The following is a 14,732-nucleotide window of genomic DNA, read 5'->3' as shown; positions in this document are numbered from 1 at the left end:
GAAATAAGCACTCAGTTCATTGAAGAGAGTATGTCTTTAAGGGGTTCTGCTCAGTTCTCAAGAAGAAGCCGGGGTAACACCCCTCCAGAAAGTCTTCCTGCTCCTTCAGGCTGGACTGGACACCCCAATGCTTCCCCACCCCATCCCTGGTCACCACATCAATCTCACTGCCTTGTTAGAGGCGTGGTTTCCCACTGGAGCTGGGCACTTTGGAAATGGGGGGTGGGCAATTTTGGTCATCCCAAAGATTGAGGTCACAGCTGGCATTTAGTGGGCTGGGCAGGGACGCTGGACTCCTGCACCATAAAGACTGTCCTGGGGACGCCTGCTCACTGTCAGGCAGAAGGCTTCAGGCAGTGCTGGGGTCCGAGCAGCACAAAGAAACACAAACTATTTTTTATGGTCTAGCAAACTCTGAATTTTCCAGGAATGCAACTTCACTATAAACTGAGGGAAGATTGTCCTTGTGTTTAAACTTTACGAGGTGTTTTTTACTGTTTCAGAAAATACATTGCTCACAAACGCCTGCATTTGGGGGCTGCTGCTTTCATGATTCAGAGGCAAACTGACGGCTTCTAGTTGTGCCCACATTTACTTCTAAAACACATATGTCTTTAGCATAAATTGCTTTCCCTTTGTTTCTCCACTGTTACGCTGGCCCTGGACCGCCCCCATTTCATATTAAATAATCTAGATGTGGATAGACGGTCTGACTTATGATGCCACTTCATAATATTAAAAGGGGCTCTGGGATCATAAAAGACAAACTCATGCCATTTGCAGCAACACAGATAGCGCTGGAAGGGATTATGCTAAGCTAACTTCGCCAGAAGGGAAAAGAAAAATATAGAATGGGTTCACATATAGGTGAAACACTGGAAAACTGAACAAAGGGTCAGGAAAAAGATAAAACTAGCAAGCTGACCGTAGATCTGAGGCATACAGCAGGGGTGGGGGAGGGAGAGGGGTCAAAACAGGAGGGGGAAAAGCACAAGGGAATGTGGTGATGGATCATGGGTGCTACATGATGGGACAACTACAGGGGCTAGGGGCCTCCCTAGTGGCACAAGGAGTTACGCATCAGCACTACAAAGGCTGTTTGCAACCACTACAGCACGATTTCGATCCACAGCACGATTTCGATCCCCAGCCGGCCAGGGAGCAACCACATGGCGCAGCAGACCTCTCAGATGCCTCACCCGCTGCTCCCCTCAGCTGTGTATTTCAGTCAATCCACCTGTTCTGTTCCCCACTCTGTCTCTGGTGAATCCTCTCACGCCCTGCATCTCTGGCCTGTACCCCAGTTCTTGAGTGCATAAATAAATGAATCTTTAAAAAAAAAATAATTTAAAAAAATAACTACAGGAGTTATACCTGAGGGGAAAACAATGATATAAGAAAATAAAAAAGTTTGGGTGAGGTGGTCCCTGGGTCCAACAAGGTGATCTGCTTCCTTTTTTCCACACTCACAGACTGTGAGGGGCAGGCAGGCAGGGCTGACTGGAGCTCATCCCTGTGGCATTCTCCTCTAACCCGCTCAGCAGCTGTCAGCCGAAAGAATACAGGCATCTAGAAACCCTCCCTGGAAGAATGTTGGTGGGGGTTAAGGGAGGGCAGGTCTGACTCTAGCCTTGAAGGGAGGAAAGGGGTGAGGTACTGCAGTGGAGGGGAGGCGGGCAGGACAGGAGACAGGAGGGAGGCAGTGAGGGTCCAGTCAGCCCAGGGGAGCTGCCCCAGGAGTGAAGTCAGCTGGGGCCTGAGCCTGAGCTTGGAAGCCAAGGGAGGGCAGGGAGGCCACCATCCCATAGGCCTCCCCACGGCCCTCCACCACCCCCGACTCCCAATCCAGACAAGAGAAAAGGAGGAAAGAGGTGGTGCCGCCCCATGTCACCCCAAGAGCAGAGACTGAGCATGTTACCCCAAGAGCAGAGACTGAGGCTTCTCTAACCTGACTCACCTAGGAAACGCACTTTTGGGTCACCCCTCATGAAACAGAAACTTCAGTGCCTGGTAATGATGGGCAGGTGCTGGGTCCCATAGGACTGAGAATGTGGTTGTAATCCACTCTGGACCAAGCCAACCAGAAAAGAACTAAAACAATCGGATATTTCAAATGCATGTTACTCTAAGACTTCTTCAAGAACTGACAAGACGGCGCGGAATCATCCGGCCAGAACAGGAGATCAAAAGGGAACCAGGGAGATAGAGAAACACCCAAGTTACTTTCTCCCCGAGGGTATTGCTGATTCCAGAAAACACGAGCCTTTATTTGGACAGCTTCACCAGGTAACATGGGCACAAATCCAAGCCCAGGTCATGGAAGGTGGGGAGTGCAGCAGGAGACCCTCCCCTCATTACCTGGAGCCCCAAAGGGCTATCCCACCCCCAGGCAAGGGCTACACCCAGAGTAGAAGAGTCCTTCCAGGAACTCAAGCCCGCTGGAACCCCCCAGCCAGTGCAAGAAACCCCCAAACTGAAGTTTGGCTTCAGGCACTTTTGGATAGGAGGTGCCCTCAAAATCTCTCTGCAGGAAGCTACCTTTATCCTCATCCGCAGTCACGCATACCAAAATTTTCAAATGCAATAACCAGTATACAAAGATAACCAGGAACTCTTGGGAACAAGATGCCGTGAAAGAGAACAAACTCACAGACAGACACTGGCATCGGACGTGAGGAGACTTCAGACAGACTGCAGACACAGACATCATCAGCAACACAGATATGCCTACTCTGTGTGCTTAAATCAATATGAGAAAAGCTTGCAGAGCCCTACGGAGAACAGGAAACTATATAAAAAAAAAAAAAAGTGACACAGCAGAGTGAAAAAGAACCAAATGGAATTTCTAGAAATAAAAAAAAAATAATCTCCATAACCAAATTTAAAACTCATTGAACATATTTAACAGGAGACTAGACAGAGCTGAAGAAAAAATTAATGAAACCATAACAGCTCTCACTATGGCTGATGCATTCTAATTCTATCCTATCCAATGCTTTAAAGGGTGGTGGAGCTACATTAAAGTGACTTTATAACTCACTAATGGGTCAGAAATTGTGTTCGAATAACACACGTTGCCCTGGAGCATCCCAGGAGAGGCATGAAGACAGAAGTGCTCCCTCCCCGCTCCCAATCCCTCTAAGTCTTTCTGGGAAAGTTACTACCTGGAACTTGTTAAATCTTTTTCTCTCACATAAATCCTCCCTCACAGACTTGCCCACAATAGACATCAGAAAACACTTGTTGAATAAATAAATGACTTGAGCCCTCTGAAATGTTTGTGGCCAATCCCTATGCACAGCTCCATGCTTTTACTGAGCTGTGCTCTTTGTCCAAAGGCAGCCAGCCCTGGCAGAGCCCCAGAAGGGGCCAGAACCTTCCTTCTCACCAAACCACAGGGTAAAAGGGCAGGGAAGAGGAAGGATGGACAGGTATCCAGGAGACCGGTCCAATCAGAAGCAGCGACGGCCAAGAGAAAAGTCTGCAGGGTGGGTTCATACAGTAAGAACTGTGTGTGCTGAGGACATATACCTGAGGGCTAGGGGAGCACAGAGCCTGTGAGGCTGCAGATAAGAGGATATTCATTTATGCAATAAAATCCTGAAACCAGTGAAGATGTGTAACACTCCAAAAACCACTGCCACTATATAGAATCACCAAGAGTCGGGGGAGCTTTAAAAAGTACAAACTCTCAGGTCCCCCATAAATCTCAGCAGGTCTAGGGTAAGGCCTGGAAAAAATCATTTTAAAGGCACCATGAACACCCAATAGTTTTGTGATCAACCAAGGTTGTAAAGCAGCAGTGCAGGGGCCTCCCTGGTGGCTCAGGGGTTAAAGCCTCAGCGCTATCAAGCTGTCACCAGCCACTGCTGCGTGAGTTCCGTCCTGGCCAGGGAGCAGAACTGGCACAGCAGACCTCAAAAGGCACAGCAGACCTCTCCCGTCTCACCCGCTGCTCCCCTCAGCAGTGTATTTCAGTAAATCTGCCTGTTCTGCTCCCCATTCTGTCTCTGGTGAATCCTCTCACCGCCCCCCTGCCCCAGCACCTCTGGCCTACATCCTAGTTCTTGTATGCATAAATAAAAATAAATCTTAAAAAAAGAAAAAGAAAAGCAGCAGTGCAGAGAACTGGATATAAGAACAGAGCACAGGAAATACAGCTCTACAATCACAATAATATATAAGCTCTGTATAAATAATGTAAACATTTACTTTTAATTGCTATCAACATTGACACTCGACCCATTGAACAAAATATCGAACACTCCATTGTGGTTACAGAAGAGGATATAGAGCTTATTCAGTGGTTTTTTTGTTTTGTTTTGTTTTGTTTTTTTAAAGCCTTAACACTATGGCTCAGGCTTGGCATAGTGCTAGCTTATGCTATCTTTTTTTTTTTTTTAAAGATCTATTTATTTTTATACAAGAGCTGGGGTACAGGCCAGAGGCGCAGTAGGGTGAGAGGATAGACCGGAGACAGAGCGGGGAACAGAACAGGCAGAGGACCGAAATACACTGCTGAGGGGAGCAGCGGACGAGACAGGAGAGGTCTGCCACACCATGTGGGATTCTCGCCAGCCAGTGGGGATCGAACCCGTACTGCAGAGGCTGAGGACAGCTTCACAGCACAACACTCAACCTGCTGCGCCACCAGGGAGGCCCTTATTCAGTCTTGATAATGAAAAATAAAAGCGTGCATGGTCGTGGTGGCAGCAGACATGTGGCAGAGTGCTGGAAGAGCTGACAGAATGAGAATAAAGGTGTAACTGTGGACCTCTCTGGTGGTGCAGGGTTTAGGGACAGCGCTGTCAAGCTGCCACCAGCCACTGCAGCACAAGTTCCATTCCCGGGTCGGCCAGGGAGCTACCCACATGGCACAGCAGACTTCTCCTGCCTCGCCCGCTTCTCCCCTCGGCAGTGTGCTTCAGTCCACCTGCCTGTTCTGCTCCCCACTCTCTCTGATGAATCCTCTCACCCCCCACATCTCTGGTTTACACCCCACTTCTTGTATGCATAAATAAATAAATCTAAAAAAAAATCCTGTTCAGGAGAATTAAAAAAAAAAGGTGTAACTGTGACACTTAGGTTTATAAAGGTGACCATGGCAAATCTATAACAGCAACAGGATGCTGTTAGGAGGATGGGGGAGGAGTGAGCCAAGTCTGCTAAGTCAGCTAAGCAAAACCCTTTGCAGAGATGGTGCTAGCAGAAGAAACAATGGGAAAAGTTCAAAGGGATTTCTTCCTCTTATTACGGTGCTGGAATCACATCTGATTCCAGTGTCTGTGGGTTTGTTCTCTCTTGCGGCATCTGGTTCCTTCTCTTACTGCATTGCAGCCCAGTGGGGAGTGATGGGCAGTCTTGATGGGAATCACAGGTCCTCCCGTCCTTTGACTCAGCAATGTCACTGCTCGTCATTGATTCCAAGGGCACACCTCACTGGGACGGAATGACGAAGGACAACAGTCTTTGCCGCAGCTGGATCAGGAGTAATAAAAGGTTGGAAACAGCCCACATGACCATCAGAGGGAGCCAGTTAAAGAAATTATAACACAGCCGCATAATAGAATGCTCTGTAGCTGCAAGCAGAAGGGTCAGAAATCCAGAGACATGCTACCACATGGGTAAACCTTGAAGCCATTTTGTAAGTGAAAAAGCCAGGCACCAAAGAATAAATACTGGAAGATTCCACTCTTTCTTGGGGCTAGGAATAATCAAATTCATAGAGAGAGAAAGTAGAAGGATGACCGCCTGGGGCTGGACTGGGGGAATGGAGAATTATCGTTTAATGGGTGTAGAGTTTCAGCTTTACAGGAAGAATAACGAAAGAAGCAAAATGAATTAAAAAATGTTGGCTGCATGACAATTAGAATGTGCCACTGAATTGTGCATTTAAAATGATTACCATGGGGCCTCCCTGGTGGCGCAAGGGGTTAAGTCTCAGCACTACGAAGCTATCCGCAGCCACTGCAGCTTGAGTTCCTTCCCCAGCCAGGGAGCTACCCACATGGTGCAGCAGACCTCTCCTGACTCACCCGCTGCTCCCCTCAGCAGTGTATTTCAGTCAATCTGCCTGTCCTGCTCCCCACTTTATCTCTGGTTAATCCTCTCATCCTCCCCCCACACCTCTGGCCTACACCCCAGTTCTTGTATAAATAAACAAACAAACAAACAAACAAATAAATAAATAAAATCTTAAGATTTATTTATTTATAAATCACAGAAGAACTGAGTAGACGAACTGGAGTGTAGGCCAGAATGTGGGGTGGGGTGAGAAGATTCACCATAGACAGAGTGGGGAGTAGAACAAGCAAATCTACCGAAATACACTGCTGAGGGGACAGAGGGCAAGACAGGAGAGGTCTGCTGCTCCATGTGGGTAACCTCCCTGGCTGAGGTTCGAACTCAGGTAGTCGCAGTGCTAGAGCTGAGACTTAACCTCTAGGCCACCAGGGAGGCCGAAGTTCAGGATTTCTACCTAGTAACATGGAACTATCTTCAGTAAGATCTATCCACAGAAAGATTTATAAACAGCAAAGAACAGAAGACAGGATGCTACCCCTCTGTAAGAAAAGGGAGGAAATATGAATATATGCTTGTATTTGCATAAAGAACGACTGGAGGATGTGGAAGAAACTAAAGACAGTGGCGCCCTGGGGGGACAATGAGGAGGACAGGGGGGAGCAGACTTTGTGTATTTACACAGTGTTTTGATGTTTTAACTGTATGAATAAATTACCTCGTCAGATTTTCTAATGCAATTGCCCCTGGAAAGGAGACAGGAGGTGAGAGAGGATGCAATGGGGGCGCTGTTGCTTTCTTCTTGATGTCGGAGCAAGTGTTTGTATTACTTTTACGAACAGGAAAAAAAAGGAAAATTTTAAGTGGCAAATAAACACAAAAAGATGCTCCATCTCACTAGTCGTCAGAGGAATGCAAATTAAAACCACAGTGAGATGCCATTTCATACCCAGCAGGCTGGAAGAAATTTAAGTGGGACAAAGCTGAGTGTGTCAAGGATGGGCGCGGAGCAAGGTTGGGGTGGGGGCGCACCCACAGGATGGGGGGATGAGGGTGCACAACCCCAAGAAGGTGCAGAAGAGCTTCCTCCCACCCAGGATTCTCCCCAAGAGACCCCTGCACACGAGCCTGGGAGACACGTCCGAGAGTGCTCCCAGGGCAGTGTTGGCAATTGCCAAAACCGGAAATGAGCTAAATGTCCAGCCATAAGAGAACCGATAAAGGGACTGTGGGCTTGCTCACCCAAGGGAATATTCCATAGCAGTTAAACAGATGAATGTGGACTGATCTCAAAACTGTGCAGAAAGGGCATCCCTAGTGGCGCAAGGGATTAAGCACCACTCTATGAAGCAATCTGCCATCTCTGCAGCACATGTTCAATCCCTGCCACCTTTGCAGCACAAATTCAATCTCGGGCCAGCCAGGGAGCAACCCACATGGCACAGCAGACCTCTCCTGTCTCGCCTGCTGCTCCCCTCAACAGTGTATTTCAGTTAGTCTGCCTGTTCTGTTCCCCACTCTGTCTGTGGTGGATCCTCTCACCCACCCCCCCCCACATCTCTGGCCTGTACCCCAGCTCTTGTTGGCATAAATAAATAAATCTTAAAAAAAAAAAAAACAGTGCAGAAAAAGGAAAATACAAAGGCTACCTTTAATATATGGGGTTTTAAAATGGAAACTAATACCCTATATGGCTATATCCCTCTATCTTAATGGCAAAGGCATAAAGACAGGCAGTGAATGATGCCCACCAATTTCTGATGAGTTTACTTCTGGGAATGGGGGAAGGAGCCAGGAGAAGACAGGGGGCTTCACCTTCAGGCATAAGATGGTATCTCTTTAAAAAATAAAAATATAAGAAATAAACATAGCAAAAAGGATTTGACAGAGCTCAGGAGTGGGTACAAGGATATGTTATTTTTCTCTTTTGCACAGAGTTGAAATACATCTTAATGAAAATAGCAACAAACTAGGTTTGGAGGATGGACATCAGCATAAGGCTGGCTGGGGCGTGGGGAGGAAGGAAGCAGCACAGAACACAGAGCAGCCATGACCACAAAACCCTACAGCAAAGCAAGGGTCAGGGAGACTGAGCTGGTATGGGGTGCCCTACACACTGCGGCACTAGCAGCCTGGGCCTCCAAGGGCTCTGCAGACTCTGGAAAGAATTCCCAGAACATGCTGGGACTTGGGCTAGGCTCAAGGAAGTAGCTGGAGCTGAAACCACAAATAAGCCAAGGAGAGTCTGATGAAGGCAGGTGGGTGCTTCGTGGGGCTTTGCCAGGTGGTGGACTGTGGGGAGAGAGGGGGAAGAGAGCACAGTTCCCAGCAATGGCTGAGCACCCCCAAGATAGCACTTGTGGGGGCCTCAGGACACAGTCATCTCTGACATCCTCTACCCAACTCCTAAAATGCCTGCTATGACCCACCTTGTGCCCTGCTGGGAGCTCCCTCCAGGGTGAGGGGTTTTGTGGGAGAGAGATGAACAGTGACAGATAGGACCCCAGGTTTGAGGCCAAGCTCCACTTTCCTCTCCTCTGGGCTTTAACTCAAGAGGTTGGAGGGCCTCTCTGGTGGCCTAGGGGTTAAGTCTCAGCTCTATCACCGCAACTGCCTAAGTTCAATCCCCAGCCAGGGAGCTAACCCACACATGGCACAGCAGACCTCTCCTGACTCCCCTCAGCAGTGTATTTCAGGAGATCTGCCTGTGTTCTACTTCCCACTCTGTCTCTGGAGAATCTTCTCACCCCCACCCATCTGGCCTACACCCCAGTTCTTGTATGCAAAAATAAATAAATCTTTAAAAAAAAACAGCTATAAAGGTTGGAGTCTGTTCATCCCCAGCTCGAATGTTCCCACAAGCACCTGCCAAGGGCTTGTCAAGAAGACCTGATTCTATCCCAGAACTGGGCTCTCCTCAGGTCCAAGTAAGGCTATCAGGAGTATAGGGGGGCCTCTGCCTCTCTCTCCAAGACACCAAAGACCAGCTAAGGAAGAGAGAGCGAGGAGCCTGAAGCCCTCTTCCACCTCCCTGAGCTGGCCGGCCCAGGGAGGCCCGAGAACAATGGGGCAGCTCAGACCCTGGGTAGGCCCACCCTTAAGCTTTGGGGAAATGGAGAGGAAGAGAAAGGAGGGAGTGGGAAGGAGTGTGTAGGAGGAGGGCCAGGAGTCAAAGGAGCATTTGTTCTACTAAGTGGCTTTTTTGTTGTCAAAAATTGGCCCCAGCTCAGTCTACTGGAAGCCTAGGGCAAATCTTCCTTGGCCACACCCACCTCCCCGCCACCACCTGTCACACCACAAGCTGGCTGCACACCTCAGCTCACGCACACACCTGCTCCTCTTGGTCCCAGTCCCCTATCTGTCCAGGCAGAGCCCACTTTCAAGACCCTCTTCTCTCTCCCTTGACAAGTTCTTCCCCCAAAATTCCCCTACATTCCTTGGCGAGAACAGAGCCCACCCCCTCCATCAGCAACTTCAAGTCTTTCCTATTCCTGGCTCATCATCAGCAACTTCAAGTCTTTCCTATTCCCAGCCCTGTCATGATCCATTCCCAACCTTCAGGGCACAGGCGCAGGCGTGGCCAGAGCAGAGCTAGGCCTCCAGCAGGGGCCCCACGTGAGCACCCTGAAAACCCCAGAGCCTGGGCCCAGTGCTTTCGTGGCTTAACTGGGGACTCTGAGTGAGTCACGTCTCCAGGACCTGGAGTAGCCAGGCCCGAAGAGGTGACGGGAGGAAGCCGAGGAGGGGCCCAGGCGGGCACTTATTCCTCAGCTACGCCAGGCACCCACTCTGTGGCAGACACTGCAGTTCAAAGTCAGCAAAACCGCCGGAAATCCCTGCCTGACATTCTATAGGTGACAGAGGAGAAACAAATCCTTAAAATGCATGGAATAGCATCAGATTCCTACTACTACTGAGAAAGAGATAACAGGGAGGGAGGGGGGGGAGTTTATATTGGGCATTCAGGAAATCCCCTTCTGAGGATTTGAGCCCCGCAGCCCTGATAGTGCAGCCACATGCATATTTGGTGAAAGAACCTTCCAGGCAGAAGGAAGTGCAACTGCAAAGTGCAGAGGTGAGAGAAAGGCTGAAAAATGGGAGGCCTGTGTGGCTGCAGGGAATGAGAGAGGAGTGAGGAGTAGGGGGTGAGGTAAGGGGCAGAGGGCCGATAGTGTGGAGCAGAAGAGTATATGATGGTGAGGAAAGTCCCAAGTCAGAAACCATTCCCACATACCCGGGGGCAAGACCTGCAGGCAAAGCCCAACAGTCAGAGGCGTGTGATGGAATCAGTGGAACAGCAGCTGGGCCCCTCTGCAGGTTGGGAGGAGCCCCTTCATCTCCCCCACACGCCGAAGATGGGCAAGGCCCCGGCAGACAGCCAAAGATGCTGGAGGGCTGTCATAAATCCTGATGCCCTCCCAGCATGCCCCTCGAGGACAATCCCAGCTAATCTCTCCTGAAAGGAGCAGCACGTGGGCAGACGCAGTGGCAGCCAGCGGCTGGCATGTTCCTGCCTGCTCCCACCCTGCCCACCACGCCCAGGAGCCATCTGACTGACTGTCATCTCAGCCTCACAGGCAATTACCACAAGAGCACCTTACCCCGCCCGGGCAGAATGACAGCTGGACAGCATGTCACTCTCACAGTGGCCTTGGGTCCGGGGCGGGCTGGAGCACACTGACCATGGAGGACACAGAGGTCCCGGAGGGAAGCCAGGAGGGAAGCCAGGCTTCATCTACACCCCTGAAGCTGACAGCACAAGAAGGGTCAGGAGATGGGCCCTGAAGCCCCTGAAGACACTGGGTCCAATTCTCTCACCATACAGATGAGGAGACTGTAGTGCAGAAAAGGGCTCATACCTGGCCCTGCTCACACCTGAGGAAATCCTCTTTGCCACCCCTGTTCCTTAAGAAAACGCCCAGTTACGCAGACAAAGAAAGCCTTGTGGCTGGTGAGGAGTTCAAAGGAGAGTGGGACCTGGGCCAGAAGTGGGTGTGCCCCTGGGAAGTGGGGCGTGGCCCCCAGAAAAAGAAGGGAGAGGTGTGTCCACGCCAGGATTGCGGTGCAAGCCCATGGGGGATTCCCAGGCAGCAGTGCATGGCTGTAGACAGCCTGGTCTCATGGCCCACAGGGCTGAAAGAGACTGGATGAGTGGGTCCCAGGTCCAGGACTCAGGAGCCTGGGAGGAGGGTTGGTGGTAGGAGACATCTTACCTCGGAACTTCTTAGGGGGGTTGTCCAGGTCCCCGGCCGCAGGCTCCACCACACAGCGGTCATCCACCAGCCTGGGGGACAAGGCAGCTCAGTCAGCGGGAAAGAAGCGGCCCATCTCTCTACAGAGGCCTCCCCCGCCTCAGGCCAGGGAATTCCAGGGCCCCAGGGAGGCCTTCAAATAAACCTCTCCATCACTCACAAACCGCAACCATCAAGTTGTTCCTTTTCCAGGCACCACTGTTAAAAGGCAAGGTCTCTCAGGCTAGGGGTGGGAGAGCCCCAGGAAGAGCACAAAACCACACCCAGCTCACCCCCCATCCCCAGCTGGAACTGGGCAGTCGGCTGCTGGCTAGGCTGTCACACACTGCCAGGAACTCCTGCCAAAGTCTCAAGTCCCTGCTACCCAGACCTGAAAGGGATAGTGGGCAGTGGAGGGAGAGAGAAAGGGACCAGGAGAGATCAAGTTAGAGGCATAGGGAGGGAAAGACCATCAGAGCCAGGAAGGGTGGGAGACAGAAAGTGGCAGGTAGACAAAGTCAGAAAGAGAAACAGGCTAAGAAAAAGAGGCAGAGAGAGACAGACAGATGAGAGATGCCTATGAGAAACTCCAAATGAGGGGACAGATTTGGGGGTCTCAAAAACAGGACAACAAACCTCACACCTTCCTAACCTCAGCCAGGCCCCATTCCATACTCTCTTCTTTGGTACACCCTAGGGCATTGAAATAACCCTTATAACCATGGCTGGAGCTAACCCCAAATTCCTGGACAACATCCACCCTGCAGCCATCCATCCATCCACCTCCCCACCCATACATCCCTTCATTCATTTCTGAGTTTAAATTTCCTTAGTGCCACCCCTCTAGGAAAAAGGTTAAAGATGGCCCACCATTTCAAAGGCCAGCTCTATCTTAGCAGTTCACAACTGCTGTCTCTGAATTCTCAGCAATTTCCTCACAAGTGACTAGTCATTAGTGCCACTTTACAGAGAAGGAAACTGGGTTTGAAGGTTAAATAATTTGCTTAAAGTCACAGCTCTGATTCCAAAACCTCCTTCTGCTCCTCCCCTCCTTCGCTTAGTTAACAAGGCCTTTTGTGATCCGACCTCCACCCACTCCTTAGCTAGCCTTACACTTCCTGGCCCCAGCAATGCTAAAACCACCCATTGTTCCCAGGGCCCCTGGAGCTCTCATGTCAACAGAGGTGGTCTTGGCAGCCAGCAATGCCCTTCATGCCCTACCCACCCTGGCTCTCCTCCCAGCCAGAGGCCTACCAGAACTCCATTCATTCTCAGTGAAGCCTTTCTTGGCCAATACCCTCCCTCCCATTCTCCCTCCCTCCCTACTAACCTGGTTCTGGCCTCTCCTGTCACCACATCTCCTACTACTACCATTATTGGCTGTGTCTACACCATGAGATCCTTAAGGAAGAACCCTGTGTTTTCCCTTTGGCACTACCTCTGCAAAGTGGTAATGTAACAGGGTAGTCCCCAGGAAAGGGGGAGTTTCCAGGTTTCCTGCCCCACCCAAAAGGAAGGTGTTGCTGAGCAGGGAGAAGAAGCTGCAGAGGACACTGAGGAAGGAAGGAAGCAGGATGGAGCCAGAAGGAGACCTGGAGGAGGCACATGGAGCAGAGAGACACGTGAAGAAATTACACTTGCCTTTTGGTCGTGGCCTGGGTGACACAGATGTGGGTGAGAGACCCGTGGGGAGGTGACAATGACAGTTTTTGTCTTGATTTTGATTTTGCTCTTTTCCCTCCAGACTTGTCTGGTTGTTTCTGGTCCTTTTCTGTGGGTCCCCACTGGAAGATGCTTTAGACTTGTGGCAGGCTTTGGGGCCTTGCTCTGGGCCAAACCCATTTGGATGGACTTTTACCCACGAGGGGACGGGTAACTTTGGGTGCTTGATTTAGAAACTATATTCTTTGTCTTTTCTGCATTGTTTCCTAATTGTATTAAAGTTCCTTCCCATTAAAGTCTCCTATGTTTTGTGTTGATGCGATGCAGTGGATGGCAGTACCCATCTAGAGCAGGCAGGTTTGTGGGGTCTGGAGTGCCCCTCTCCCTGCCCTGTAACAGTAATGGTAATTATAATAGCAAGCAGGGTTCTATTTCTAATGTTATTATATATTGTTACTTATCTTTCTAAATCTACTTTGTTTTTATTTCCATTATCTAGCAGGAGAACCAGAGTACAAAGAGGTTAAACATTCTGTCCAGGGACACACTGCCAGCAAGCAGCAGAGCTGGGTTTTGAAGTCAGACTGTTCAGCATCGGGGCAGGGGCTGCAGGGGCCTCACAGCGGCCAGTGACAGGAAAGGAGAGGGCAGCGTGAGGACCCCTCTGTCTCCTCCCTCTCCCTGGCCTCTGGACAGGCTCAGTGCTTGGCCCTCTCGCTCTCCATCTGCTCAGGCCCCTTGTCATCTTGACCACACTCATAATGGCTTCAAAGTACCACTTGCACCTCACCAGTGACCGAACACTCATCCCTGCCCTTCCTTGTCCCCCAAACTCCAGCCTAACCACCTACCTAATCTCCACTTGGATGTCCACCTTCTCAAACTCAGCGGTTTAAACCTGAGCTCCTGTTATTCCTCCTAAATGCTTTCTTGGATCCTCCCAACCTCCGCTGATGGTGGCTCCATCCTTCCAACTTAGATCAAAAGCCTGTACTGGGCCTCCCCGGTGGCACAGCGGTTGAGCACTGGGTTGCGAAGCTGCCCGCAGCCTCTGCAGCGCTGGTTCGATCCCCGGCTGCTCCCCGGCCACCAGAGGAGGGTCCCACATGGCGCGCAGACCTCTCCTGCCGCCCGCTGCTCCCCTCAGCAGTGTACTTTGGTCCTTCTGCCTGCTCTGCTCCCCACTCTGGCTCTGGTGAATTCTCTCACCCTCCCGTGCTTCTGACTGTACCCAGTGCTTGAATGAATGAATGAATGAATGAATAAATAAATAAATAAATAAACTTTTAAAAAAAGCCTGTACTGATCTCTGACTCTTCTCTTCCGTTCACCCCTCAGAGCTGACCTGTCAGGAAATGCGGTGGCCTGTCTCCCAGACAAGCGCAGAATCTGCCCTCTTCTCATCACTTACCACCCACCCCTCAGCTCTCACCTGCATGAGTTACTGTGGCCCCATTGGCCCCCTGACCTCCCCCTCCAGACTATTCCCCGCACAGCAGAGAGATTTCAATAAAAGGTAAGCCAATCAGGGTAATCCTTAGCTCAGAGTCCCCCAGAACCGCCACCTCAAAGTAAAAGTCAAGTTCTTGAAAGACCCCACATGATCTGCCCCCTCACCATTCTGACCTCATCTCCTCCCCTGTCACCTACCCATTCTGCTGCAGCCCACAGTCCCCCTCCGGGCTTTTCGAACCTTCCAGGCAATTTGGCACTGGCCCTGCCCAATGCATGAAAACTTCTGCCCCAGACACCCTCCTGGCTACCCCCCTTGCCTCCTTCAGATCTAAGTTAAAATGACCCATTCCCTTGGATACCATC

General features: G+C 50.5%; 1 protein-coding gene across 2 annotated transcripts in view; it reads right to left on the bottom strand.

Annotated features, from left to right (window-relative positions):
- The window catches only part of ITPR3 (inositol 1,4,5-trisphosphate receptor type 3), a 66,259-nt gene that overhangs the window by 39,422 nt on the left and 12,105 nt on the right, over positions 1–14,732 (bottom strand). For both annotated transcript variants that reach the window (XM_037519532.2, XM_037519533.1), the window contains exon 2: positions 11,235–11,305. In XM_037519532.2, coding sequence (XP_037375429.1) covers positions 11,235–11,305 — 71 coding nt within the window. The remainder of the gene's footprint in view (positions 1–11,234; positions 11,306–14,732) is intronic.

Source organism: Talpa occidentalis, unplaced genomic scaffold, assembly GCF_014898055.3.
Source record: "Talpa occidentalis isolate TD23 unplaced genomic scaffold, MPIMG_talOcc4v2.1 talOcc4.2, whole genome shotgun sequence".
In the NCBI taxonomy this organism is placed as follows: domain Eukaryota; kingdom Metazoa; phylum Chordata; class Mammalia; order Eulipotyphla; family Talpidae; genus Talpa; species Talpa occidentalis.
Note: the sequence above shows the minus strand (reverse complement) of the source record. Positions and strands in the feature narration are given on the sequence as shown.